Source organism: Microtus pennsylvanicus, chromosome 12 (genome assembly GCF_037038515.1).
Source record: "Microtus pennsylvanicus isolate mMicPen1 chromosome 12, mMicPen1.hap1, whole genome shotgun sequence".
Taxonomy (NCBI): Eukaryota; Metazoa; Chordata; class Mammalia; order Rodentia; family Cricetidae; genus Microtus; species Microtus pennsylvanicus.
Window position 1 is genome coordinate 92,121,164 of NC_134590.1, and position 26,274 is coordinate 92,147,437.

The following is a 26,274-nucleotide window of genomic DNA, read 5'->3' on the forward strand; positions in this document are numbered from 1 at the left end:
AACCAAAACAAACCCAAAAGGGATTGGGAGAGATGGCTCAGCGGTTAGAGCACCAACTGCTCTTCAGAGAACTGGGGTTCAATTCTCAGCACCACCTGGGCACTCACGGCCGTCTGTGACTCCTGCTCCAGGCTCTGACCTCCCCCTTCTGGCTCCCAAGGGTGCTGCATGTGCACACAGGAAAATAAATCCTTTAAAGGGGAGACTGGTGTGCTTCAGACAAAGGCAGAGCCATATTTTCCATATTGTTGAGATATATACAGAACCTCAGTTTGGGCTTGGCACCAAGATCCATCATTGCGTAGGAGACCCCCTACCCAAGGGGCCTTGGAGGGTAAGGGCAGGCCAAACCCCTCTCCTCATAGGAAGTAGGGAGAGGGCAGAGCTGGGGATGCGGTTGTAGAGGATGGGAACCTGGGACCCAGATAGCTGGTCCAGGACGTGCTGAGGGGGCGGTGCTTCTGGACAGGAGTCCCAGCTTAGGCTTAGGTGCTTGTGTTGTGGCCAGTGAGTGACAGATGCAAGCCAGGTCTGGTCTCCAAGGCTGTGCTGTCCAGAGCCCAGAACACGGTTCTGTCCAGCTGGAAGCCCTTCACCCGGAGCCTAGATGGTTATACGGCCACCTCGGTGGGCTCAGACAGTCAGTTTCTGATATAGAAACAGTTCTGGGTCCTGGGGACCCTCCCAGGCTGCTGGGGGTGGTAGGTGGGTGGGACAGGCATGAGGGAGCTAGGACAGATGTCCCTAGATATTCCAGCCCTAGCCTTGACTCTCACATGGGCTGAAGTGGAAAAGCTGAGCCTCGCCAGTTTTGTCAGCCTCTGTAAGATGCGACCTCCATTGTGGATGGGGCTGGGGAAGCATGACCCCTTTATATGGGAGGCGTTGTCCCAGACATGGAGCCCTGTGGGGCCAGGTTAGACCCTGACTGCCCAGCATGAGCTGGGGACCACGTATCCCCTCTAGGCCTTTATACAAATGAGTGTAAGAATTCGGTGAGCCCATCCAGGCTCGGTGCTGAGGGGACTTAGTCCCTTAGAGAGCGTCCACCCTCGCAGGACCAAGGTGATTTTCCTTTTTGGAAAACGGGTGTGTGCGTGCCAAGGGGAGATGGCAGGAACCAGAAAATTCTGTCTACTGCAGCGGGTGGAGCAGCCTCTGCAGGGTTGGCTCAGGACCCAGAGCTGGATGGACTGATGGACGTCTGCTCAGCACCAGGGGCCAGCGGGGAGAGGGGCAGGGGCCCATGTTCTTAGAGGTCACTGTGGGGGCCACGAAAGGGAAGAGAGGTGCTGTTGAAATGTGGGCTCACTGAGGGGTTGGTAGGGGGCAGCTCCACAGGGCTGACTGGATTGGAGGACATGAGGGGCGTGTTCACCTCTGGGGGCGGTCCCACCCAGCTGGAGTGACTCTCCCCAGCCTTGGATGAAGTCACCTCAGGGCCTGGACCTGATGTGGGCGAAGGGTTGTCATTTCTAAGTTCTCTGGGGAACCTTGGGAAACCCATTAGTACCCCCAAATCTGTAACGGGGACACACCACATACAGCAGCCTGGACCCTGGGGGCTTTGAGTTCAGGAGGGGGCCTCTTGCAGGGGGAGGGGAGGCTGGTCAGTCCCCATAGCAGCCACTCCTGTTGACAGCTCATGTAACCCATGAATGGAAGAAGCTGAGGTCTGTGGGGAAGGTCATTGTGCTCCCTCTACCTCCTCCTGGTGCATGCACACACACACACACATACACACACACACACCCTACCCCACGCCTTTACCTGTTCCCCTTTTGTTGGGTGCTTAGGTTGTGTCCCAGCTTTGCTGTGAGGATTTCTGGGGAGGAGATTGCAGCTCAGCTGTGATTAACGCCCTGCATCCAGTCCTGGGCTGGGCCGGGCTGCTACCAGTCAATGAAAGAGAAGCCTGGCAGAGTCTTCCCCACCTCAGATCCCCAGGCGAGCATCAGAGCTGGACTCCCAGCCTTCCTCCAAGTCCCCATTAGGCTGTCATCAGGCCTGTGTCCCCAGCTCACACCACTCTCCAGGGCTCTGAGTTCAAATACCGACTTTGGTCTTTTTATTTTTTGTATTTCTATTTGGATGCCCGTTTACATGTTAATTACTGTGTGTACGTGGGCTTGACAGGGCATGTGAACTGGCGTTGGAGGGTTTGGTGGCAAGTGCCTGTACCAGCTGGGCCACCTCACTAGCCGTCCACTCACATCTCATGGTCACCTTGAACCCTTCCTCCCTCCGCCGGTGCCTTAGTTTCCCCACAAGTATCATTAAAGAATTAAGGCACATTTTGTATGTTTTAGGGGCGAGTCCAGGTGTAAAGGGTCTCTGGTTACCGAGGCATCTCTAGGGACTCAGTGTGGGAACTCCAGTCTCCAAAGGATGTGCATGTGTGAGCGTGGGGGAGACCCTCGCTTCTTTGCCTCCTCCCCTCCTTCAGACCTCCCTTCTCCTTGCTAAACCCCCAGAACCACCCAGGTTTATCAAAGAGCCCAAGGACCAGATCGGTGTGTCGGGAGGTGTGGCCTCCTTCGTGTGCCAGGCCACGGGCGACCCTAAGCCACGGGTGACTTGGAACAAGAAGGGCAAGAAAGTGAACTCACAGCGCTTCGAGGTGAGCTGGGGCTGGGGTGGGGTGCCCTCCGCCCAGCACACCCCTCCACAGTGGGGCCCACAGCTCCCGTCCTGCACCCCACTCCCCAGCACCACAGAGTTCCTTAGTCTGCCACTCGGTGCTGTGTGTCCTCGGGCAGGGCCTTTCTTCCCTGACCTGGGAGGAAAACGCTCACAGCTGCAGCACACGTGACCAGACATCTGCAGGCAGGTCCATGCCCTGTAATCAAGATGGAGTATGTGGGCTTCAGGCTCAGCTCCATCCCAGCACTTAGTCAGCGTGGTCAGGTGTGCTTCTCTCGGCTGCTCTTCTTCTTGTGACTGATCCTGGGTGGCATCTTGTGTGCGCACTCGCGTGTCCCCACCCACACACATGTGACACCCTTGGCTCCCGGATGCCATATGTCTGAGGTGGCTACTGTGCCTACCCCAGCAGCACAGCCTGGCTGGGCTGGAACCCACCCTGGACCCGCTCACTTGTCCCATTCCCTGAGGTGTGTCCCCAAATGTGTGTCCCTGTCCTGTGTCCTGCCCCCCACATCCCCCACGTGTCCTCACCCCTACTCCTGCATGTGTCCCCCACATCCCCCACATGTCCTCACCCCTACTCCCCATTTGTCTCCCACGTGTCCTCACCCCTGATCCCCCATGTGTCCTCACCCCTACTCCCCATTTGTCTCCCACGTGTCCTCACCCCTGATCCCCCATGTGTCCTCACCCCTACTCCCCATGTGTCCCCCACGTGTCCTCACCCCTACTCCCCATGTGTCCCCCACGTGTCCTCATCCCTACTCCTGCATGTGTCCCCCACGTGTCCTCACCCCTACTCCCCATGTGTCCCCCACGTGTCCTCACCCCTACTCCCCATGTGTCCCCCACGTGTCCTCACCCCTACTCCCCATGTGTCCCCCATGTGTCCTCACCCCTACTCCCCATGTGTCCCCCACGTGTCCTCATCCCTACTCCTGCATGTGTCCCCCACATGTCCTCACCCCTACTCCTGCATGTGTCCCCCCACATCCCCCACGTGTCCTCACCCCTGATCCCCCCACATGTCCTCACCCCTACTCCTGCATGTGTCCCCCCACATCCCCCTCGTGTCCTCACCCCTGATCCCCCCACATGTCCTCACCCCTACTCCTGCATGTGTCCCCCGACATCCCCCACGTGTCCTCACCCCTACTTCCCATCACCCCCACTCCCCGCAGACCATCGACTTTGACGAGAGCTCGGGGGCAGTGCTGAGGATCCAGCCGCTGCGGACACCCCGAGATGAGAACGTGTACGAGTGCGTGGCCCAGAACTCGGTGGGGGAAATCACAGTTCACGCGAAGCTGACTGTTCTCCGAGGTACCAGCCCCGGGTGCAGGGAGGAGGAGCAGACTGCAGATTTTGTTCCCAAGCCTGGAACCCTCCTCATTGCCTGTTGCTTTAAGGACAAAGGTTTCTCGGTCCCCCAACACTGCCCGCACCGGTGGTGTGTGTGGTTTAAAATGTCTGCGGTTGGTGGGCTTCAGGCTCTGCACTAGCTCAGTCAGTGCTGTCCGACCTCTGCTTCCCGGCAGCCTGGGTCATAAGTGCCCTGCCACTCAGGATCAGATGGCCATAGCTGGTCTCATGTCTGCCTGGAGCCACCAGTGGGCCAGCCCTCACAGAACGTAGCAAAGGGCGCTTCCCCAAAACCAGGACAGACACAAGCCCAACAGCCTGTGCCCTGCTCAGTCTAAGGGACACTGAGATGTTTCTGTAATACTGGCACCAGACGGCTGGGTTCAGCCCAAGGCAGTCACTTTGGAGCTGTGTGACCAGGCAGGGTTGATGCACCTGCAGGGACTGGGTATCTGTTCCTTAGGGACATTGCGTCTGTGGCCCTGGGCATTGCAGTCCCCAAGGGCTCTCATGAAACTGGGACACAGGGCCAGTTGCATTGGTGGGAGCTCTGGGCCACCTTAGGGCACTGTGCAGTCTGGGGATTCTGTCATTTCTAACAAGGGGCCCCTCAGTACCTCTGCTGGCAGGGGCGGAGCTGGGCGGAGTCCACACCCCAGGGCCCCTCCTCTCCCTTCTCCCTTTGGGATGTTTTTTGCCTTGACCTTTCCCAGCAGCCAGCCTCCTGCTGCCCCGCCCCATGTCAGCCTGGTGGTCAGCACTTCCCGAGTTGGGACTTACCCTGCCTCCATCAGGCACTCCTCTCTGCAAGTCTGGAAAGATCTCTCGCCTCCTCCAGACACTCCAGCCGTCTCCCTTTGTTCTTTGACCATTGCCTGCTCCCCACACTGAGCCCCAGGACAGACACCAGAGCCCACGCCATTGCACCTGCCTCCCTCCCCTCTGATTATGCCCCGGGGTGTGTGAAACCCGAGGTGTAGGGCACAGTGTGGCATGTGGGGACACCAGGAAGCAGGCCCCTCCCCAACTCTGCACCCCAGCCGACCGCTGCAGCCCACATACACGCACGGGACCCCTCGGGTTTGTTTGGAGCCAGCTACATCTTGGGTTGCTTTCCCCTACCAGGGCAGTGGCTTCTTGTCCACTTCTGTCCCCAGCCACCTTCACAGTACTTACCATCCCTTCTGACATTGTTTCCCTTCCACCCACAGCACCCCAAGTGCTCCTGAGGCTTCAGGCCTTTCCTTCCAAACACCTTCAGCCAAGTGACTCCCTTTGCAAACACGGACCGGAACATGCTACAGATGACAGGGCCGCCTGCAGGAGAGGCTGAGACCTGTGCACTGTTAACACAACAGACAGTGCCCCAAGCTCTTTCTCCCCAGCTCATCCCATATTTTTTAATACAGGCAGTGAGGGACATGTCTAGTGACCCTGTTTTGACTCCAGTGTCCTGTTTGTCCGTGGGTGGCATGGGCCCCTTGCAGTATCTCATTTCTACCCGGCATCCCCTGGGAGCAGCACATACCCCTGGGACTGGGGTGGCTCCACGTTGTTTCTGCCCTCTGCTCTCCTGGTGGCCCAGGCTGGTCTCAGGGTCGTGTTGCTCTTACCTCTCCATTCTGGGTATCTGGGTGTCAAACTGGGATTCTGCAGTGACCTTCATGTCCTAGCAAACTGGGTTTGATGTTCTGGAGGAGACGTCTGGGTTCTGAGAAGTTCTGGGAGGGTCTAGAACAAATCCATTTGTTCCAGGGGATGTTTGAACAGAGGCAAGAGTATGGGGTTGAGTTTGGGAGGAGGGGATGCAGAAACAGGTGGCCCAGACTCAGCTGGGAATCCAAGGGACCTGGCTTGGTGTCACCCCTCCACGGTCCCTAGTGTCCCCATCTAGCTGTAGACACAACATTGGGGCCCTCCCAGGGGCAGCGTTAGCCCAGGTTAGTCAAGGTAGTGGGGATCCTTCAAGCTCTGCCCACAGCAGCCATGGGATCTGGGGGCGTGAGCCATTGAGGGTGGTGGGAAGGTGGCAGCCTGGGACCGCGGTCACCTCGGGCCCACCCTAAGGGTGTTTTCTGCAATAACCAGATTCCCGCCTTCTCTTCCCGGTCTGCACACTCCCAGAGGACCAGCTGCCCCCTGGCTTCCCCAACATTGACATGGGCCCTCAGCTGAAAGTTGTGGAGCGCACACGCACAGCCACCATGCTCTGTGCCGCCAGCGGGAACCCTGACCCCGAGATCACCTGGTTCAAGGACTTCCTGCCTGTGGACCCCAGTGCCAGCAATGGCCGCATCAAGCAGCTTCGATCAGGTGGGCATATGGGGTACAGGTGCCATCGAGGGTAGCGGAGGGCCCACACCTCGGGCACTCAACATGGATGGCAGTGACCCGAGGTTGGAACATGGTGTATGCAGAGCTGGCCAGGAGCAGAGCTCAGGCCCAGCACCCAGACCACAGGGCACCACAGAGGCCCACACTGGGAGCAGGGCTCCGTGGTGTGCACTGTGGGTGGTCACGGCTGTAGTCTACGGACAGCTGCAGAGCACCAACCTTGCGGGCAAGTAGGCAGGGTGTGCCAATAGCATGTGGGCAGTCAGGCAGTGGAGAGCCCTGGCAGGCAGGAGAGAGACTCACAGTGACAAGCAGTCGGTGGGCTCAGGTGCAGGGAGCCCAGGGGAGATGAGGGCTACTGGCAGACGGAGTGTCCTCTGTGCGGAAGGTGTCAAAAGCAAGCCGCGTGGATGATTGTCACGGTTCCTGCTGGTCTGGGAAGGCTGGAGATGGAGGCCAGGCCTTGGGACCAGTGAGGCTGGGTGGTTCACAGTGGTGTGTGTCCGTCTGGGGCATTGTTTCCTGTCTCTCGTCTGTGTCTGTGTATGCGCGACTCCCTGAGTGGCTCACCCTGCCTCCCTTGTGTGACCAAAGTACAGTGGCTGGGCTCTGCCACATGTGAGCCACTGGCTCACGTGTCCTCTGTGTCCCCTGTATCTCCTGGTCTCCCCAGCCACTGGCTCATGTGTCCCCTGTGTCCCCATCTCCTGGTCTCCCCAGCACCCCATGCCAACTTCGTCACAGTCTCGCTCTCTCCCCCTCACAAGGTTACCCTTGTCCCAGCGCGTCCACTCTGCCCCTCACCCCGACGTCCCCTGAGACGGCTACCCACTGGCAGCCACAATGATCTGCTCACACTCCGGGGGAGCCCTCACACTCTGAGGCACCTCCTGACCATCATGTGGCCACAGTCCAGGGTCACAGTGACGCCCTGCACCCTGTGTTCCCCCTCAGATGCCAGTGCCCACCCTAACCTTCTTCTCTCTTCTCCTTCCTCCGTGTAACGCTCAGAGAGCTTTGGTAAGTCCTCACTTCTCTGCCACGCCAACCACTAACGGCCCTGCCACCTGCCCCCACACTAACAGCCACCGTGACAGTAACTGACCCACTGCGTGTGGCATGTGTACTAACGCCCTCTCCTGCCCCCGACCCCAGGCTGGGGGATCTCACACCTCATGAGCCCCGCTCTGAGCTTTCTCCAGTGTTCCAGTTGGTGGAGCTGGGGTTTAATGCTGAAGACGCTGAGTCTAACTGGAGCGTTCATTCTGAAGCTGCTGCCGGGATAACTTGCTAAAGTTAGAGTGACTGATAGAAGCGTTCACGAGGCCCCGAGCTTTAAACCAAGTACCATCGAAATAAAGGTGGGAGAGGACCCCTTATGGGACTGGCAGTGAGCAACGTCCTGGTGCCATATCCTGCCGCTGTAATCCAAGCAAAGAGAGTTTCCTTAGGGCCACTCCTGACTCCCACTGCAGTTGGCAAGTTCCCATCGGCTCCCACTGACAGTAGGTGGGGAACCCCAAGGGGAGTATGATGTCTCCATGGGGTATGGTTATGCCTTTAACCCTAGCACACAGGAGACAGAGGCAGGAGGATTGCAATGAGTTCCAGGCCAGCCAGGGCTGCACAGACACTATGTGTGTATTGGGGGGGGGAGGGGAGTAACCACACAGAGCAGGGAGGGTTCGGTGAGGTCCAGCTCAGAAGGTGTGAGAAAGGGTGTCAAGCCTTCTGCCAGGAGGCTGCCTGAGACCGGCACTGTCTGCCTTGGGCCTCAGTTTACCCAACCGTGCAGCGGGCCTGGGTGAGCTCTTATGGCTGCGGTTGGCTTTGGCCCAGCAAAGGAACAGCATTAGAGGCTGCAGGGGTGCCCCCAGCCTGGAACTTTCTCTTCCCTGGGCGTGGCCAGCCCATAGAAGGCTTTTTCCTCTTTTCCTTTGGAGTTGAAGGAGACCGCACGGTCCACTCCACCCTCCGCTCCCTTCCCATGTCTCCCTCTCAGCCTTGGTGACACCTGACCCCACCACACCAGTGCCCAAGCCCTCGGTGCTAACTCCTGTCCCTCCCTAGTCCCTAGTCACTAACAAGACTCCTGGGATCCTGCCGCTACCCACCCCTTCCCGTTTGGATTTCAAAGCAACCCCTTGCTGGAACCCCAGAGTAACCCGAGGGAGGAGATGCAGTTTCCCTGGGGCCCTACCCAGGCCTGGGGAGGCCACCTGCAGGAAGCGCCTGGCTGCGGCTCCACTGCCCGGCAAAGGAGCAGGCGTGGCTCCTGGCCCTACGCCCCCTCTCCTGTGGCATTCACCTGTGTCTCTCTGTTTCCCTTACAGAAAGCACCCCCATCCGAGGTAAGAGGTCCACCCCTCACCAGCCTGCCCTCAGCTCTCACTAGCCTCCTACCCGCCATGTCCCCATCCCTCTGGTGTTTGTGTCTGTGGCTTGGGCTGAGTGTGGCTGCAGGGAACCACGCGACAGCTACGGGGGCAGGCACTGCCTCCTGCGTCCCGGAACCCCTGCTGAGCCGTCACTCTCAAAGCCATCTACCATAACTGCAAAAGCCCTTCTGAGATTTAGGGCGTTCAGCCTGAGAGAGAGTAGAGAAAAGAACTCTTCAAGGGCAAGTCTGATACCCCACTTTCTCGGGGCCCAGTGCTGGCCTGCTGTGCTACCTCAAACAGGTTTCCTCCCCTCTCTGGTCTCTGCAGTAGCCTTGAAGTCAGTAGGAAGCTTTCTATGGTGGCCATCCACCTCAGAGAGGGGACATGGGGGCTTCTGGGTCCTGTCACTACTGGAGTACCACCAGCAGAACCAAAGATCATGAACAGGAAGTCTGGAGCAGCCAGGCTTAGGAAGCTAGGGTTTTCACATGGCTGTCACTCAGTCAAGCTCTGTAGGAGCCGGGATGCAGGCCTGTAATCCGGCATACTGAGCCAGACTCCCTGGATGCAGGCCTGTAATCTGGCATACTGAGCCAGGCTCCCTTGCCTTTGCTCTGCTGTAAATAAGGCATCTGAGGCAGGCCTTTGGTGACAGGCATGGCTGCCTCCACCACACTTTCTGTTTTTAATTTGTAAACGCTGAGTTGTTCACTGAAGCTGAGATTTCAAGTGTTCCTGGCTTCTCTGTGTCCGGGATACCCAATACCCGGCTTTAGCTTATTTGGAAAGTCCGTGGGGGCAGCGTGGCCTCCTTCAGGGCGCTGTGGGTGTGAGTGGTTCCTCCGTGTTTGAGTTTTGGATTTTGTTGGATTTTGGAACGAGGTCTCCTGTAGCCCAGACTGGTCTTCTGCCTTGGGCGTGCGCCACCAGCTCAGAGGCCACCCTGGGCCGCAGGACCTGGAGTGAGACCGAGGTGTAGGGCCTTATTAAGGTCTCTACGCTCTGCCCTGGGCTTCGGACTTGAGATTTGACCCAGGTCACTGTGCTTCTGGCCCCAGAGGTTCTTCACCCAGCGACTGTCAGCCTCCACAGAAGGAAGAGGACTGTCCCTTTCCGCTGACTGGCAGCTGCCCTGGGGTTGGGGGAGGGCCTGGGCTCACTGCTACCACCTGCAGGTCTGGGATGGCCTGTTGGTCCACAGGAGGCTGGAGTGGCCTCTGCCTCCTCCCCATGCCCCTGGGAGTGGCACTCAGTGATGCTGTGCCCCGTGGAGCCACATTTCAGTGGGAAATGCGGATGTGGTAGTGGGGGTGCTCCTCAGGCCCGTCCCCATCTGATGCTGGCCGTCACGGCTGAGGTCCCGTCTCCTGTCCCCACAGGTGCCCTGCAGATCGAGAGCAGCGAAGAGACTGACCAGGGCAAGTACGAGTGTGTGGCCACCAACAGTGCCGGTGTACGCTACTCATCCCCCGCCAACCTCTACGTGCGAGGTAGGGAACTCCGCCAGGCAGAGGCAGGGACCCACCGTCCCACCCTGTCCCATCCCACCCTGGGCTCATGGCCTCCTGGCTCCCCTGTCTTGTGCCGACCCGAGCAGGAAGGCCCTGACCTCGTGGGGTCATTTAAGTGACAATCACTGTACTGTGGGCCTCTGGGGTCACACTGATGGCAGGGTGGGTGGGAGCAGTGTGGGGCTGGGGGGCCAATCTCGGGCCTACAGGGCTGGGGGAGCCTGAGGGCCACTGCCCCTCCCCGCCACGCTCCCACCCCCCAAGTTGGCTTGTGTGGTGTGTGTGCCTCCTGTGTCCTGCTGGCTTTGCTTCTCTGAACCTGTGGCCTCGTGGCTCCCTGCTTCCCTGCCCCGTCCAGTGTCCTCTAGAGAAAACTGTGAGGAATGGGGTTTCCGAGCTGTCCTCCCACTGGCATCCCAGAACCCAATGCTCGCTCTATAAGGACTATATCCAGGCTGCGGGAGGCCAGGGCCACGGCTCACCCCTGTGCTTGTGGCTTGTGTGGCCCTTGGAAACCCTATGTAGGTTTCAGAATCCCAGGCTCGCTCAGTTGTGGCTGGAAGCCTGGGGCCTTGGCCCGCCGCATCCCCATGCCTCCACCCCCAGGAGACTTCCTACGGAACCCTTGGTGTGATGCACCCTCCTCCACGTCCCACGGGTGCACCGGGGACTCCCGTCTGCTTGTATCAGTTGACCTGCTCACCTTCCTCCCCCAGCCTCAGTTTCCCTGCAGCGCCCCTGGCCTTCATCCCCTTCACCCAGGGAGGCCGGCAGGCTGCCCCTCTCCCTCCAGCCCTTGCCTTCCTCGGCCCCTAGTCAACTCCTTTGGGTCCTAGCTGTGGGTTTTCCATCTTGGCTCCAAGCAGGAGGCCATGTGGAGGGAGGGTGGGAGTGGGTGGGAGGGGGGCCAGTCTGATCTTCCACCACCATGGCACCCGGGTGAGTTGCGGTCCATGCAGGACTCCAGCGACCGGCCTTCGTCTAACTTGCATGTGTCTTCGAAGACACTGGGGATGGGGGTTGTGAGACTGGTAGGGTGCAGGAGAGAGGGGCCAGCAGGGGTGGAGTGGGGAGGGAGGAGCCCTTAGCTGAGGGTGTGAGGAGGGAGGAGGGCCCTGTGTGTTCCCGCCGAGCCCCTCCCTGGGGGCAGGTGAGGGTCCGGGAGCAAGTCAGGGCGGCTGGCTGTGCTCGGCTGAGTCAAGACAGGGAGCTTTATGTTCTTTTTTCTTTTTCGATTTTAATTTTTTTTATTTTTTTGGTTTAAAGAAAAAAAAGCAAACGATTGCAGCTTTAGCCGTGGGAAGTCCTCTTTTTACTCTCTGTATCTCCCCTATTTTTTCTCTTCTCCCCATGTCATTGTGCGCATCAAATCCCCTTTACATCCCTCAGAGCTTCGAGAAGGTTGGTGTGGTTTTTTTCTTTTTTACTTTCTTTACCCACATTTTTACATTCTGAAAAAAAAATTATTAACAGCTGACACGTGCTCACACACGCAAGAAACACACGCAGACGCTGTGCAGACACACGCACACACGCACACGGAAATGAATAGCAAAACAGACATAAAGTGGAATGAGGTACCAAGCCTAAAGCAAATAACCCAGAAAGACACACAGACGTAATGTCAGCCGCCGGCGCGGCCGGCACACGCGATGCTTGCATTGTGGTCGCCTCTGCATCCCTTGGTAATGTTGTTGCTAAGTTTTTTTTGCACTTGTCGTCATGGTAACTTGGGCCTGATGCATGCTGGGAGAATGTAAAAAAAAATTCTCTGCATGCCACTCCTGTCACTTTGGTGGATCCCCGACCTTCTGTTGGAGTGTCTGTCTTCTGTTTGTTTGTTTTCTTGGTTTCTTTCTTTTTCTTATTCTTTTACACTTTTTTTGTTAGTTTTTTTGGGGGGATTGATTGCCCTCCTCCCGCTCTGCCTCCCCTCACCAGACGCCCTTCTCCCCAAAGCAGTGTCTTTGGTTCTGTCTTGTTTTGTGCTGTTTGGTTTTGGTTTTCTTGGCCTGAGCTGTTGTGGTTGTTACCAAATGCATTGTGAGTTCAAAGCCAGTGTTCCTGTCCCAGCTGTCACCCAGAGGGCAGAAGGGGTCCCACAGCTGGGATGCTTTGACGAAAAGTGACCACTTAGGCACCACAGGACAAGGGGCACAAGTGGGGGGCACTCGGGTTAACTGGTTCCTAGTTGGTGGCTGGCAGGAGGGAATCACAAGGGCATCTCCCATCCTCCTGCCTCAGTGTATTTAACATTCTGCCTTCCCAAAGAATGCAGCGAGGTGGGGCCTGCCAGTGCCTGGGTTCCCACTCAGAATCGGCTAACCTGTGAGAGAGTGGGTGCCAGAGTCTCCAGCACTTGGCAGAAAGTGCAGAGTGGCGGGGCGGTGGCTTCATGGGTGCTGGCTGGGCTCGTCTAGAACTGCCCATTGGCAGGGCAGGGAGAGGGGGTGATGTGACAGACTTTGGGAGAATACCTGGCCAGTGAGCTGGTCTGCGGCATGTGCGCCTCTGCCTCCCAGGCTGCGTTAGCCACTGCTCCTTTCTCCTGGCTCTGAGGGCGACCACGGCTGTGTTGTCCCACGGGTATTGTCCCATGGCGTGGTCACTTTCTGATCGCCCGAGCATCAGGGCTGTGGGATTCCCTAGAAAACCATGGTCATTTGGGGCTTGGCCTCTCCCCGCTCTCTCTCTCTCTCTGTTCCCCCCACTTCCTCCCTCTTCCTTTGTCTTCCCTTCCTCTTTCTAAACTCTCTTTTTTCCTCTCTCTCTTAGCTCTCTCTTGCTCTCTCACTCTCCTGAGATCCACACATCCACAGTCTGTCCCATCCACAATAAGAAACCCCCTACAATGCCCAGTCCACTGTCCACCTCTTTGCCCCCCTGGGACAGCTGAGGGCCAAGGCCCCTCCCCACAGGTCACCCTGTCCCCCCAGCATCCTCTCTGCCTTTCAGGTCATTAAATCCAAAGCACTGTCAGCAAAGGTCTCTAGATGCCTCGGGAAGAGATGATGTCGCTCCTCTCAGCCTGAGCCCTGGCAAAGCAGGTCCTGGTACTCTGTACCTGGGTGACAGGGACCCCTAAGGACCCACCTGGGTTGGAGGGCAGTGCCGCCCAGCCCAAGGCAGGTGCTGATGTCCACATGTGTGACCCTGACTGCTCATGTGACTTCTTAGGGTTCCTGATTGCTTTCCGGCTCTAAGAGCCGATGGTGTCATGAGCCCTGGGTGGAGAAGACCCAGGTGCTCACAGGAGTTGGATGGTTGGGAGGAAGGGACTCCGGCCGTAGGCGGTTGGGTGTCTCCCGTGTGTGACAGTTTGTGGGAACCGTGGCCTGTGGGGACTGACTCAGCTCCACAGTGCAGAAGCGAATCCCAAGCTCTGGACCCTATGGTCTTTACTGGTGTTTTCCTGAGCCCTATCCACTGGGGGCAGGTGTCTCTTCCGGGCCAGTGATATCATTTTCCCCCTTGTGACTTTCTCTGAGGAAGTCCTGGGGCCCAAGAGGCAGAAAAGGGAGCCTGGAGAGACAAGGTCTCTGGCACAGAAGCACCGACCAGGAGAGCAGTGGCTGGCCTGTGAGGCCTGTGGGACGCTAAGTCAGTCAGTCGGCTCCAGCCCTCTTCCCTGTCTGGCAGGCTCAGCTCCTGCTGAGGGAGCTGCGGACTTTGACCCCCAGGGACTAAGCCGCCAGAGCCTGATATATATGTATAGTCTATGTCAGTTTGCACACGCACGTTCCGCACCCCTCTGAGGTTTCCCTGAGGGAAGACCATGCCAGGAGACAGACAGATGGCGTCATTGGAGGCTGCTCACATTTTCCTCATCAGTATAGAGCTGTGAGCCTTTAACAGGTTCGCGGTTTAGTCTGACGGCACCCACTGGAACTTAGCATTACTGAGCCATGGTGCACCCAGTTAATGATGCGTCCCCCACCTGCTGCAGAGACTCAAAGCAGTGGCCATCAGGCTACTCAGTGCTGGACAAGGATGCCCGGTCCCCTCACGATTTCAGAGCACGGCTGGGCCTAGGCCCTTGCAGGTTGACCTGCTCCACTCCTGTGGCTTAGGCAAACAGGTTGGCCTTCGGTGAACTGCACCCAGGGTCTGGAGGTATGGGACCTCGAACCCCTCTCACTTGTCTCATCTCCCTGCTTCTGCGGGGTCTGTTGACTGTGCCCTGTACACTAGGCCCCTGACTTGATCCCGGGGAGGTGATGGTACACCATCCCCACCATCCTGTCTGTACTGAGGGAGAGGGGTCTCAGGGCGGGGAGACTCCAGCGGGGTCTGGGGGGCTGCAGGGGCTGTCCCACAGGAACACTGAGCACTGACTGACACGTCGCCTGCTGCCTGCCTCACCCCTGCATCTGTGTCCCCTGTGGGTGGGATCGGATGGACATTAGATTACACCTGGTCCTTGGGAGAAGCCATAATGTGCCATGGCTACAGTGGCGGGGGCAGGGGGGAGTCAGTTGGCAAAAATATGAGGGAAACGAAGAGGTCGAGACTGGGTACCCTTCCCCCCAAATTGAACAACCAAAAAATGATTTGTGGCGGAGTATAGAACCAACAGCCTGCCGCAGCCACTGCTCAAACGCCCAAGCCAGGGCTCTGGCCCTCTGTTCCTTCAGGTGGCAGCATCGTGGCCAGTGGAGCTAGTGGCAGACAGGGAGGCGGGTCGGGAGGGGACGAAGGGGAAGCGATGGGAGATGGGCCTCTGCCCACTCCTTTCCGTGACAGGTGTAATCTAAGCTTAACTCACCCCTCCCTGGAGGCCTGCAGTCCTTGGCACCCCTACTCCAGTTCCCATCCACACATCCATTTTGGAGTTCAGAGAACCAGCCACATTTTCTCTCACCCCAAAATGCCCCACAGACCCCCCACCTGCGGCTTGCTCGGTGCTGCTGTGTGACACTGTGGGCCCTGCCTAGTGCTTCAACCAGATCACCTCACTGTTTGAGTTTTCTCCCTCTCACCCCTCCTGTCCCTGCCCACCCATCCCTCACCCTCAAAACCCTACTTTTGAGTTTTGGTTTCTGCCTCTCTAGGAGGGAGAGGCTGTCTCCTGGTTGCTTTGATGGTTTTTCAGTTGGTTTGATTTTTTTTTTTGCCATGTGAATCGGGGTTTGAAGCGACCATCCCCTCCTGACCTGCCACCACCATCCCTCACCCCTGCCACCCAACCCTCCTGACCCCACTCACCCACACGGGTTTCCCCTGCTGGGATCCTCCCGGATACTCAGTGACCAGAAGCGCTGGGGACCAGAGCCAGCTGGAGCGTGCTGAGGACCAAGGCTGGTGTTGCCCCTTATAACCCGCCTGGACCCTCCTTTCAGGTCGGTAATTTGGGGCGGGGGTCCCACGGGGCCTGTCCGTTCCATGGGCTCAGTGCCCACTTTATTTCCTAATGTGCACCTCAGGCCTGCAGCCAAGGGGTGGAGGAACAAAGCGGGGGGTGACCACCCATAACGAGGGTGCAAAACACAGCATCGGCCAGCCGCCACCCCCTCTGGCTTGGAGGGTACAGAGGGGGTGAGAGCCACTTCCTGCCTACGGCACCCTCCCTTGCAGACTCTGGCAAACCAACCCACTTCCTGAAGGACATAGAAACCAAGGGGCCGAGAGGCCAGTGGGCAGCACAGCTGCTTGACATCCATGTCATGACGGGAGCTGTCGTTTCACTCCCAGTGGCTGGCCATTTGCCCTATAGCAATTGGCCATTTAACCTATAGGGGCTGGCCATTCAGCTGATGGTGGCTGCCCGCGTCAGGGATGATGAGCATCAAAATGACTCGTGGTCCTAACCAGCATTTAGTGGCCACAGTCACAGCCCTGGATAGACAGTTATTATCCAGGTCATGTATGGCCTCTGTGTTCTGGAAGCTGAGGACCCTCCCGCGCAGCAGTGCCCTCGACATAAACCAAGGTTGGGTCAGGAATGGGCAAGACCTCTGGAACCAGACATCGGAGCCCTGTAAGCTCTGGACTCTGCCCCTTTGGGGTTCCGCACATTTGCATAGGAACTGAGTGTGACAGCCATGGCTCAGGCGGGGCCCGTGGCTCACTAGACTGGGTCCCCGGAAGACGCACACATTGCTGAGAAAGGGACATTCAGCTGTCCTTGCTGCTCATGTGCAAATGGCAGAGAGCGGGCAGAGATGGCGTTGACGTTGGCAACTGCTCATTGTCGTTGGCTTTGTCACCTGCGGCCCACTGTCTCCTCTGCAAACTGGGCTTGTAGACTAGGGTCAGATGAGACGAATGTGCAGCCAAGGTTCGGCTCTGGACAGCTGTGAAGTATCACATCCGAGCCTGCCATGCCAGCCGTCAGGAGGCTGAGGCTGGGCCCTTGCCAGCCGATAGCTGTTGATGGATTGATGAGCAGATAGATAATCGCTGATAGACGGCAGCCGTGAGTGACTAATAGGTAACCGATCAAATCTTTTGTCACTGGGGGTCTGGACAACAATGTTGGCAGCCACCTGCCTGAGCTTGGCGGAGACCCGGACTCTGTCCCCCAGAACCCACTCCCTGTGGGTCACACAAGGGGACTTAGACCGTGGGCGAAGGCTTCTGCCTCTGGGCTCTAGTGTACTGTGCCCCAATGAGGTTCAGGGGCATCTAGAGAAGCAGGTTCTGGGTCTGGGTTGGTCTGCCCCGAGGAAGCCTTCTCTGGTGGCTCATGGCCCAGCCCAGGACCCTGGGTACTGGGTGGTGAGGCCGGATGCTGTGTTCTGCTGGTGGGGAGGGCCCGGGCATCTCCCTGGGGCAGCCATAGCCCTTCTCTGTTCAGACCCCGATTTTCAACCCATACCCATATTCCATGTTTCTCTTCTTGCTTTGAGTGTTGCTTCCTTTCAGGGCGCTTTTGTTTGGTCTTTAGATTTGTTTTTGCTTTTTTATTCTTTTGAAATTTGTTGCCTCCCCCACCCCTCCTAGTTTTGGTTTGGACGTCAAATGCCGTTTTCTGTCCTGGATTAATTAGCCTCTCCACACTCATTCCCACTCATTCTGTTTCCATGACAACGCAGCCTAAGCATCTCCCACCCTGAGCCTCGCTGTGGATGCTGGCAGCAGGTGGCCAGCTGGACCCCGGTGCCGCCACCCCTGCTCCTCACCCTCCATCCAGCCCTGTCGGAACTGTGCACCCCCCATCCCTGTCCCACCCCTCACCTCAAGCCTGCATGCCCCATGTCTTCCCTACCCCTCCCCTCCATCCCATGTCCTCCATGACTCTGGACTTTTTGTGGGGCTACGTTTTCCGAAGGGCTCCAGCCTGCAGATGTTCACTCCCATCTTAGTGGCCCTTGTCCCTGCCTCCTTTGACTTCCACCTGGGGTGTCCGCCTAAAGGCCCAGACTGGCAGGAATGGCACAGGTTCCCCCCACACAGGCAGAGCAGAGTAGCCTTTAACAGCAGTTAGTGGTAAGTGCCCTCATTGAGGCTGTTCCCCGGAACCGTGTGGCAGAGGCGTGGCGACGGCCTTCACGTGTCTTCCTAGGTTGAGGTTCAGCCTGTCAGAGAGTCTTCACACACCTAAGGCTAGGCTCGCACCCCTTGACTTCTTTGGGCTCTGGCTGGGTGTCACTACGAGCCTCACCCCGGGGAGGAGGCTACTCTTTGAAGCTTGGGTCCCCATGAGTGTCCCACGCCCACCTCAGTACCCACCCAGCTTCCGAAAACGGAGCCCTGGAAATGTCCTGCTGCCTTCCAAGCCTGAGAGGCCCCTGCAGAAGGTGGTATCCATCCCCACCCACTAAGGAACGCAGCAAACATGCCCCTGTCTCCAATGCTCCAGCTCATCGGCTCCTATTGTTAAGAATTCTCAACTATGAGTCGTCATTAACTCTCCTAGTTATGGTTGTACCAGGGCTGATGTGGCAATTGCGTCGCATTGCGCCCCATCGGCTAGAGTACCATGCAGCACTGAAGTGGTCCCTCCACTGTCCCATCTTCTCTCTCTCTCTCTCTCATCTCTGCTCTCCCCCACCATCCTGAGACCCACACTTCCCTTCCATCAGTCTCTCTCTCTCCCTACCCCGTGTCTCCCTCTCTCCCCTCCCCTCTTTCTCTCTTTCTCTCTCTCTTTCTCTCCCTTCTGCATGATGTTTGTGACTTTTGAGAGCTGCATCTCTTGATGGAAACGTGTCCAATCCGACAGAAGCTTCAAGCTCTAGGAGGGTTTCTAACACCCAAAACCACAAAAATTTCATTAGCATTTTTCTCATCTTTCCCTTGGGGGATCGGATCTGGAGGCCATGGAGTTCCCTGGTCCTTCCACCTCCTTATGATCAGGTTCTGTCCTCATTTCCCAGGAGGGTGGCAAGCCTCATCCCCAATCTCAGCCCTCGGCACCCGAGCCCTCTGGCACCTTCCGTGGTGGTTACCCCTTCTTGGGCAGCCTTGGGGGGGCCTCCCCCTCAGCCATATCTCTCCACAAAGATGAGAAACTGCCGATAAATTTTTGTGTGTCCTTCCGTGCTGCGATCAGCAACCGCGCTGGTCGGGGAAACCCTATTGCTATGAGATAACGCTTCGTGTCCTACTCCAGTAGATCTATATTGTTTGTGAAGTTCCTACCTTTGAAGTTTCCTTTGTGTTGGAATTTGTTTTTATAATTTGTTTGGTTTAATTTTTTTGATGTTGTTCTGTTTTCATTTGGGGGAATGAATGACCTGGGGGCTGTAATGGCCCTGTTTATATTTAAATGGCTTTCTACCCTTTCCCCCCCTTTTTTTCCTCTTTCCTCCTCCTCATCCTGCCCTTTGCTCATTCTCCTGCCAAAACCGCCGCCTGCCCTCCCCAGTCCGCCGCGTGGCCCCCCGCTTCTCCATCCTGCCCATGAGCCATGAGATTATGCCCGGTGGGAACGTGAATATCACTTGTGTGGCCGTGGGCTCACCCATGCCCTACGTGAAGTGGATGCAGGGGGCCGAAGACCTGACGCCCGAAGATGACATGCCCGTGGGTCGGAATGTTCTAGAACTCACTGATGTCAAGGACTCAGCCAACTACACGTGTGTGGCCATGTCCAGCCTTGGTGTGATTGAGGCTGTGGCTCAGATCACTGTGAAGTGTAAGTCAGGACCGCAGTGGGGGCGGGGTGGATGTGGCACCCACGTTTGTGGGGCTGAGAAGCAGCAGCTGTACCTGGCTAAAGGGTGTGAGACAGGCGCTAGGGTGATCTCAGGACTTTGGAGCTGAAGCAGGAGGATCAGGTGCTTGAGGCTAGCCTGGGCTACACAGCAAGCAGGGTCAGGTCCAGGAATGGGGTCGGTTTGGTGGGAAGAGTTAAACAGAAGATTCCAACCCTGGGATGAGGGCAGCCTGTGTTGGGACTAAAGACCCCCATGGCTTGAGTTCTCAGTGAGAATCCCAGGCCAGGCTGAGCCCTGCTCTCCACTTACTTAGACAAGTGTTTTGAGGTGACCTCACGCTCACTTCCATCTCATCCCTGACAACATTGAGGCTGTATGGAAAAGCTGGATCCCAACACTGGACAAGTAGTGAGCCTCAGTCGCCGCGGCCCACTGGTGTGCTGAAGGTTAAATACGTAACTGCCAGCCTGGTGGTGCGTGAGGTCTAAGGGTTGGGTATAAAGCCCTGGCTAATGGCAAAACAGGTAGAGATGGCAGAGGTCTAGATGTCATGTGACCCATAGCAAGGAAGAGGAGGAGGAGGAGGGACCACATCTGCCGGGGGCTTTAGTGTTGCAGGGGTGAGGAAGAGCAAGTGTGGAGTGGGACTCAAGGAAGCCCCGTGTGCAGAGAGATGGGCCGGGAGCACAATCAGCTTCTAACAGGAAACAATGCTGCTTTATAAACGTCTTCTGCTTTTGCAGACTGGAGCAGGACAGGGCCTTACTGTATAGCCCAGGCTGGCCTGGAATTGACATCCTCCTGCCTCAGCTTCTCAAGACCTGAGATGACAGGTGAGCTCTAACACACCTACAAACACTGGGCTGGTGGCCTGTGCCTGTTATCCTCATCTACACAGTGAGGTCGAGGCTAGCCTGGGCTACCTGATGCCTTGTAATTTTGTTAACTTCTGCTGTGTTCCCTCCTGTCTGGCATGGCGGTGTGACCGTCAGCCATTAGCAGTGCGAGTGCTGACCTGAGGTCAGTGGGTGCTTGCTGATGAAGCTGGGGTGTGTGTGGGGTACACTTGAGTCACTGTGCCTCACTCCTGCAGCTCTCCCCAAAGCCCCTGGGACTCCCGTGGTGACAGAGAACACCGCCACCAGTATCACCGTCACATGGGACTCAGGCAACCCTGATCCAGTGTCCTACTACGTGATTGAGTATAAGTCCAAAAGCCAGGATGGGCCGTATCAGATCAAAGAGGACATCACCACCACACGCTATAGCATCGGGGGCCTGAGCCCCAATTCCGAGTATGAGATCTGGGTGTCGGCTGTTAACTCCATCGGCCAGGGTCCCCCCAGTGAGTCAGTGGTGACCCGCACAGGCGAACAGGCACCGGCCAGTGCTCCCAGGAACGTTCAGGCACGCATGCTCAGCGCAACCACCATGATAGTGCAGTGGGAGGAGCCGGTGGAGCCCAACGGCCTGATCCGCGGCTACCGCGTCTACTACACCATGGAACCCGAGCACCCGGTGGGCAACTGGCAGAAGCACAACGTGGACGACAGCTTGCTGACCACCGTGGGCAGCCTGCTGGAGGACGAGACCTACACTGTACGCGTGCTGGCCTTCACCTCGGTGGGCGACGGGCCGCTGTCAGACCCCATCCAGGTCAAGACGCAGCAGGGAGGTGAGGTCTGGGGAGCGGGTCCCACACACTGCCATTGCGGCATCCATTCCTAGACATAAGTGGTGCACACCCCTAACCCCACCGCAGGGGGAGGGGGCAGAGGCAGGCAGATCTGTAGGAGTTTGAGGCCAGCCTGGGCTACTTGGAGAGAAACTGTCAAAATAAAAGAATTGATGAGAATAAATGCCCAGCCCCAGGCAGTTACTGTTTTCTTTTCCTGGCAGTGATTAGAAAGGGCCGCCCATCCTGAACCCTGCCCCTCCCTGCAGGGAGTCAGGGAGCCCATGTGAGAGACTGACCTTTCCCCGCCTTGTCCTCCCTCCTGTGTGCTTCTCCCTCAGTGCCTGGCCAGCCCATGAACCTCCGGGCAGAGGCCAAGTCTGAGACTAGCATTGGGCTCTCGTGGAGCGCGCCGAGGCAGGAGAGTGTCATTAAGTATGAACTGCTCTTCCGGGAGGGCGACCGAGGCCGAGAGGTACCCGGGTTGGCTGGGCGGGAGACAGCTGGGTTGGGTGAGCCGCGCTGGCCTCCATGACCTCTGGTCAGCGCCGGCTCCTCACTTCTCGCGGATCTCTGCCTCTCTCTGCCCCTCTGCCCCTGCGTCCCCCACCCACTCCCACCCATCTCTTCTCAGGTGGGGCGCACCTTCGACCCAACCACGGCCTTTGTGGTGGAGGACCTCAAGCCCAACACGGAGTATGCATTCCGGCTGGCGGCGCGCTCGCCGCAGGGCCTGGGCGCCTTCACCGCGGTCGTGCGCCAGCGCACGCTGCAGGCCAGTACGTGTCTCTTGGCACCTTGTCCTTGGGGAGGGGGGAGCGCAATGGCTACTGACCTGGCCTGAGCCCCTGGGCAGGGGTGGGGGTGCCTCCCGCCTGGCCTGCCTCAGCCTTGGCCGTGTCTGCCTGCCGTGCCTCAGTTCTCCCACAGCAGGGTGGGTCTCCCCGTGGGGATGAGACCAGCACAGAATGGCCACTCAGCCACTGGTTCCTTCCGACTTTTCCCGGACGTGGAATCAGTCAGTCCTCAGAAAGTCACTACAGGGCCCCAAGACCGTCACCCGAGGAGATAGCATGACAGCCTCTGTCAGGTCCCCCTCAGCTCTTACCCCGAAAGGGACATGGCTCTAGAAGCCTCAAGACAGGGTCCCCAGTGGCCCAGTTGCTCAGAGCCATATCCATTTTGGGGGACCCTGATACAGGGTCCCTGGTCCCTAAAGCAGTTTGCTGTGCCTGTCTGGCCCATTGTCATAGACTAGCCACCTGTGACTAGGTTGCTGTCTCTGGGCCACATGGTGGCCCTGTTGTTTCCACTGCTGTTCCCCCCCTCAGCTCGGCTGGCATAGCCCCTGCCGCTGTGGCCTCTTGCACTTCCCCTGCTCCCTCAGCCACCAGACACGGTTCTAGAAGCATCTGCCTCGCGGTGCCCTCACTCCCCATGTGTGCACTTGGTCTCGGATCCCTCGAGGGTGTTGTAGACTTGGGCCAGGGTTTCTCTAGGGGCAGGGGCTGTGGAGACCCGGTCCCCCTGCCAGCCTCCCGCCCCCGACCCCCCGTGGAGCCCCAGATGGCTCTGAGGTGGTGATCAGGTGGAGGTCAGTGAGGGTGGCCTGTGGCCTGGGGCCACCGAGCGGCCGGGTAGAGATGGCCCACAGGTGAGTATCAGCCGGTCTCAAGCGACTCACAAACACAGCCCACCCTGCGTGTCACCCCTGCCTCCCTGGGCCACACACATGGTCCAGAGGAACCTCCAAGTAACTCTGACTGGACACCACACACACTTGTCCAGCTTATGACATATGTCCCCTCCTGAGATACCATGCAGGTTGGGCTGGATTGTGAAGGTCGTGACCTCCGAGGTCACCCAGAAAGCATCTTCAGCCCAGCCATGTGCGTTCCAGGGCGGCCCAGGACAGGGAGTGGGGGAGCGGGCTCGCCACTTCTCACCCCGAGACCCAGGGCCAGGCGTGTCCCCGGGGCTGTGGGCTCATTAGGCCCTGTCAAGGGTAGGTGCAGGTCTGCCCGCTGGCCACTCCGGGTGTCCCCAGACCCCGCCGTCCCCCACCAGCCGGGAGCTGCAGAGTGGCTCTCCCAGCCATGGGCCAGCAAGAGCTCATAGCCTTGTAGCCGGCGCCGTTCCCTCTCGTAAGAAAGTCTGTTAAGTTAGCGCTTGAAGGAGTGGAAGGTAGGTAAAGACCAGGCGTCTCTGCGAGGCGTCTGTCTGTCTGTCTGTCTTTCTTTTATGATTTTTTTTTCCATCATCGCCACCATCACCCTCACTCTGGTTTTATTATTTTGGTTTGGTTTTATCTTTATCTTCTTCCGGTTCACAGCGGAAGAACCTTTCCAGTGCATCCCCAGTGGCTTATTTTGTTTCCATTATCCCTGCTTGACCCCTCCCCTCCCCCGGGCACTTTGGATTGGGGTGACTGGTCAAGAAATGGCCCCACTCCATTTCATGGCTCCTGTGCAGTGTTCAGGAAGGGGAGCTGGAGGTCGTTCCCAGGCCCACAGCAGCCACCATCTTTGAGGATGAAGCTGTGATTGATTCTAGGTCCTGACATGGTCAGGGGATGCACACAGCAACACTGTCTAGATGCCAGACTCAAGTATGCAGGTGACCCTGCCAGCAGGGGCGGGCCCATGAGCCGTCTGTCTGCCACCTGCACAGACTGAGGTCTATGGTCCCCAGCTCAAAGCCAGGCCACTATAACTGACAGCCAAGCCTAGGTTTGAACTGTGCGATCTGAGTGGGCTCTGAGTTGGCACCTGCTCTCACTAAGACTGCGGGTCACTGCCTGCAGAATGAGATGTGCCCTGGGCTTCCAGGAGGATTCAGAACTAGTGCATAGCACCTGGGGTGGAGTCTGACATCTGTAGGTGTACAGCGATCCCAGCAGCTAGGTTTCCGTCTGAAGCAGGGTTCAGAGGTGATGACCGAGTGACCGTGAGTCTGGTGTGGGAGCCCTCACCATGCCTAGGAGACAAGGCCACAGAGAGCCAGTGTCAGCACAGTAGGTACGTGGCGTGTGTTGTCAGTCATTCCCACAGACTGGCCTCTGGCTCGTACTAGCGCTGCAAGTGTTCCCCAGGGCCCTTGAGATACACAGTGGCCCTCCACTGTACTGCCCAGTGCACAGTAGGTGCTCCTTTAGGGTTGTTTGAAGTTGAAATACAGATCAGGATATAATCATAAATGAAAGCCACCAGAGACAAGCTGGATCTGACGCTGGATGCATTGTAGGTCCCGCACATCTGGGTCTATCAGTCTGTAAGCCTCTTCATACACAGTGAGCACTCGGAGGAGAGGCAGGCGGATCTCTGTGAGTTCGAGGCCAGCCTGGTCTACAAGAGCTAGTTCCAGGACAGACACCAAAGCTACAGAGAAACCCTGTCTCAACACACATAACAAAAAAAAAAAAAAAACAACAAACACACACACAAAAGGAGAAGTTGGCTTGATGTTTAACACACAGCACACAGGTGCTCGTATCTGGACCGTGTTGGTCTGAAAAGGAATTGTTCTGCTCAGGTTTGCTCAGCACAGTTCCTGCCAAAGCCCTGGCACCATTCTAGGGTCAGATCATGGCACTTTACACAAAGTCGCTGCTTCATATGTGAAAGTTCGAACTCTATTTAATAAAATCCCTACAACATGGACGGACACCCCATAAATGCTTAAGCTACTGCCCTTAAGAGTACCTGACAATACATGAGCACTCTTAATGCTTCACGGGGCATAATAGACCGTGTTTGACGCATAGTAGACACTTAATGATGAAGACAATTCCTCCAGTGTCTGATATACAGCGGCTGTTTAATACGCGGGAGACGTTAGTCCAGTGCCCACACAGTAGGCATTTAACATGTGTTCTTCAGTAAAGACCCTGGTGTAATATCTGACACATAGTAGGGACTTAATGTGTGGTCACTGTTAGCCCAGTCAGTGCCTGGCATACAGTAAGTGTAATGTATGGGTGCTACTAGCCCAGTGCTGGCACACTAAGTATTTGGTATATATAGCCTGTTAACTCAATGCCCTATACAGAGTGGGTGTTTAATATGCAGGAATTGTTAGGCTAGCATCTGGTATTTATTTATTTATTTATTTATTTTAGTATTTACTTAAAGTATGGAGACTTCTTTTCAGTAGAGACATAGCACAGAACTAGTACACAGTAGGTGATTTACCGTTTGCAGTCTGACTTTCTGACTTGGCAGTAGTGTAATACCCATCACATGGGTAAGTGCTCACCATGTGAGGAGTGCTAGCCTGGTGCCTGGCACACAGTGGGTATTCAGTATTCAGAGACCTGGCCCGGTGCCCAGCACACAACCGGTGCCCTCAGGCTGTGCGCAGCGCCTCTGTTACTACTCTGTCAGACACCTGGCATGTCACAGGCGCACATGAAATGCTCGAGACACCCATCTTTGAGTAAGGCCAAGGGAACCGTGGTGTCTGGAGTTGGCTGTGGGGTGGCCTCAGGGCTCAAGTGTTCAGTAAATAGATGAACGCTAAGAGTATTTAAGCACTGTATGCTTTAATCCCAGAATACTTGAACACCATGCAAGGCCTGAAGGAGATGTTCAGAGAGTAAGTAAATCTGATGTTGTCTTAAGACGCCTTGAACATAGTAGGACCCCGATATCTGATTCCTAATCCCCTTGACAAACACCCAGCACATAGTATGCCCCTGTGTGTAGACTTCTCCTCTGGCATGATGCCCAGCATAGAAAAGGTCTGGGGGCCATAGGTGATTTTGCTCCCATTCTTTTAAGCCCTGTGGGGTGCCTGGCACCCAGTAGATGTTCAGTTGCTGGAGCAAGTACATCCCTTAGTGTATTATGGGCCAGTATGTGCTTGGCCCATAGTAGGTATGCAGGAACTAGACTTCTGCCATTCTCTGAAGGATATGACAGTGTCCTAGCAACCTTGTGGAGCCTGACACATAGTAGGAGTCTGGGAAATGATTTCCCTATTCTGTAAAGGAGCCGGCGGGCAGTAGGCCCTTAGTGCATGGAGCTTCTATTCTGGTCTCATCATCCTAATGCCAGGCACCAAGAGGGTGCTCGGTAATTGTTTTCTCGGTTCCACGAAGCCGGCATTATACTCATGACACACAGTAGGATCGTCTGGAGCACACAGAGGAGCCCAGTGGCAAGCCCCTCCCCCACCACCATTGTCTCGTCTCTCTCACACAGCTAGCGCAGCTGTTCTTGGCCAGCCCTCCCGCCCGCCCACCCTCCCATCTCACCTTTGTTTGA

The 26,274-nt window shown here is 57.0% G+C and overlaps 1 protein-coding gene across 10 annotated transcripts in view; it reads left to right on the forward strand.

The window, feature by feature from the left end:
* Positions 1-26,274, forward strand: part of Ptprs (protein tyrosine phosphatase receptor type S) — a 59,721-nt gene that overhangs the window by 18,874 nt on the left and 14,573 nt on the right. For all 10 annotated transcript variants that reach the window (XM_075942613.1, XM_075942615.1, XM_075942616.1 and 7 more), the window contains exons 3-10: positions 2,475-2,620; positions 3,828-3,969; positions 6,133-6,321; positions 10,103-10,213; positions 19,044-19,313; positions 20,429-21,010; positions 21,352-21,485; positions 21,645-21,789. In XM_075942613.1, the coding sequence (XP_075798728.1) occupies positions 2,475-2,620; positions 3,828-3,969; positions 6,133-6,321; positions 10,103-10,213; positions 19,044-19,313; positions 20,429-21,010; positions 21,352-21,485; positions 21,645-21,789 (1,719 nt within the window). The remainder of the gene's footprint in view (positions 1-2,474; positions 2,621-3,827; positions 3,970-6,132; positions 6,322-10,102; positions 10,214-19,043; positions 19,314-20,428; positions 21,011-21,351; positions 21,486-21,644; positions 21,790-26,274) is intronic.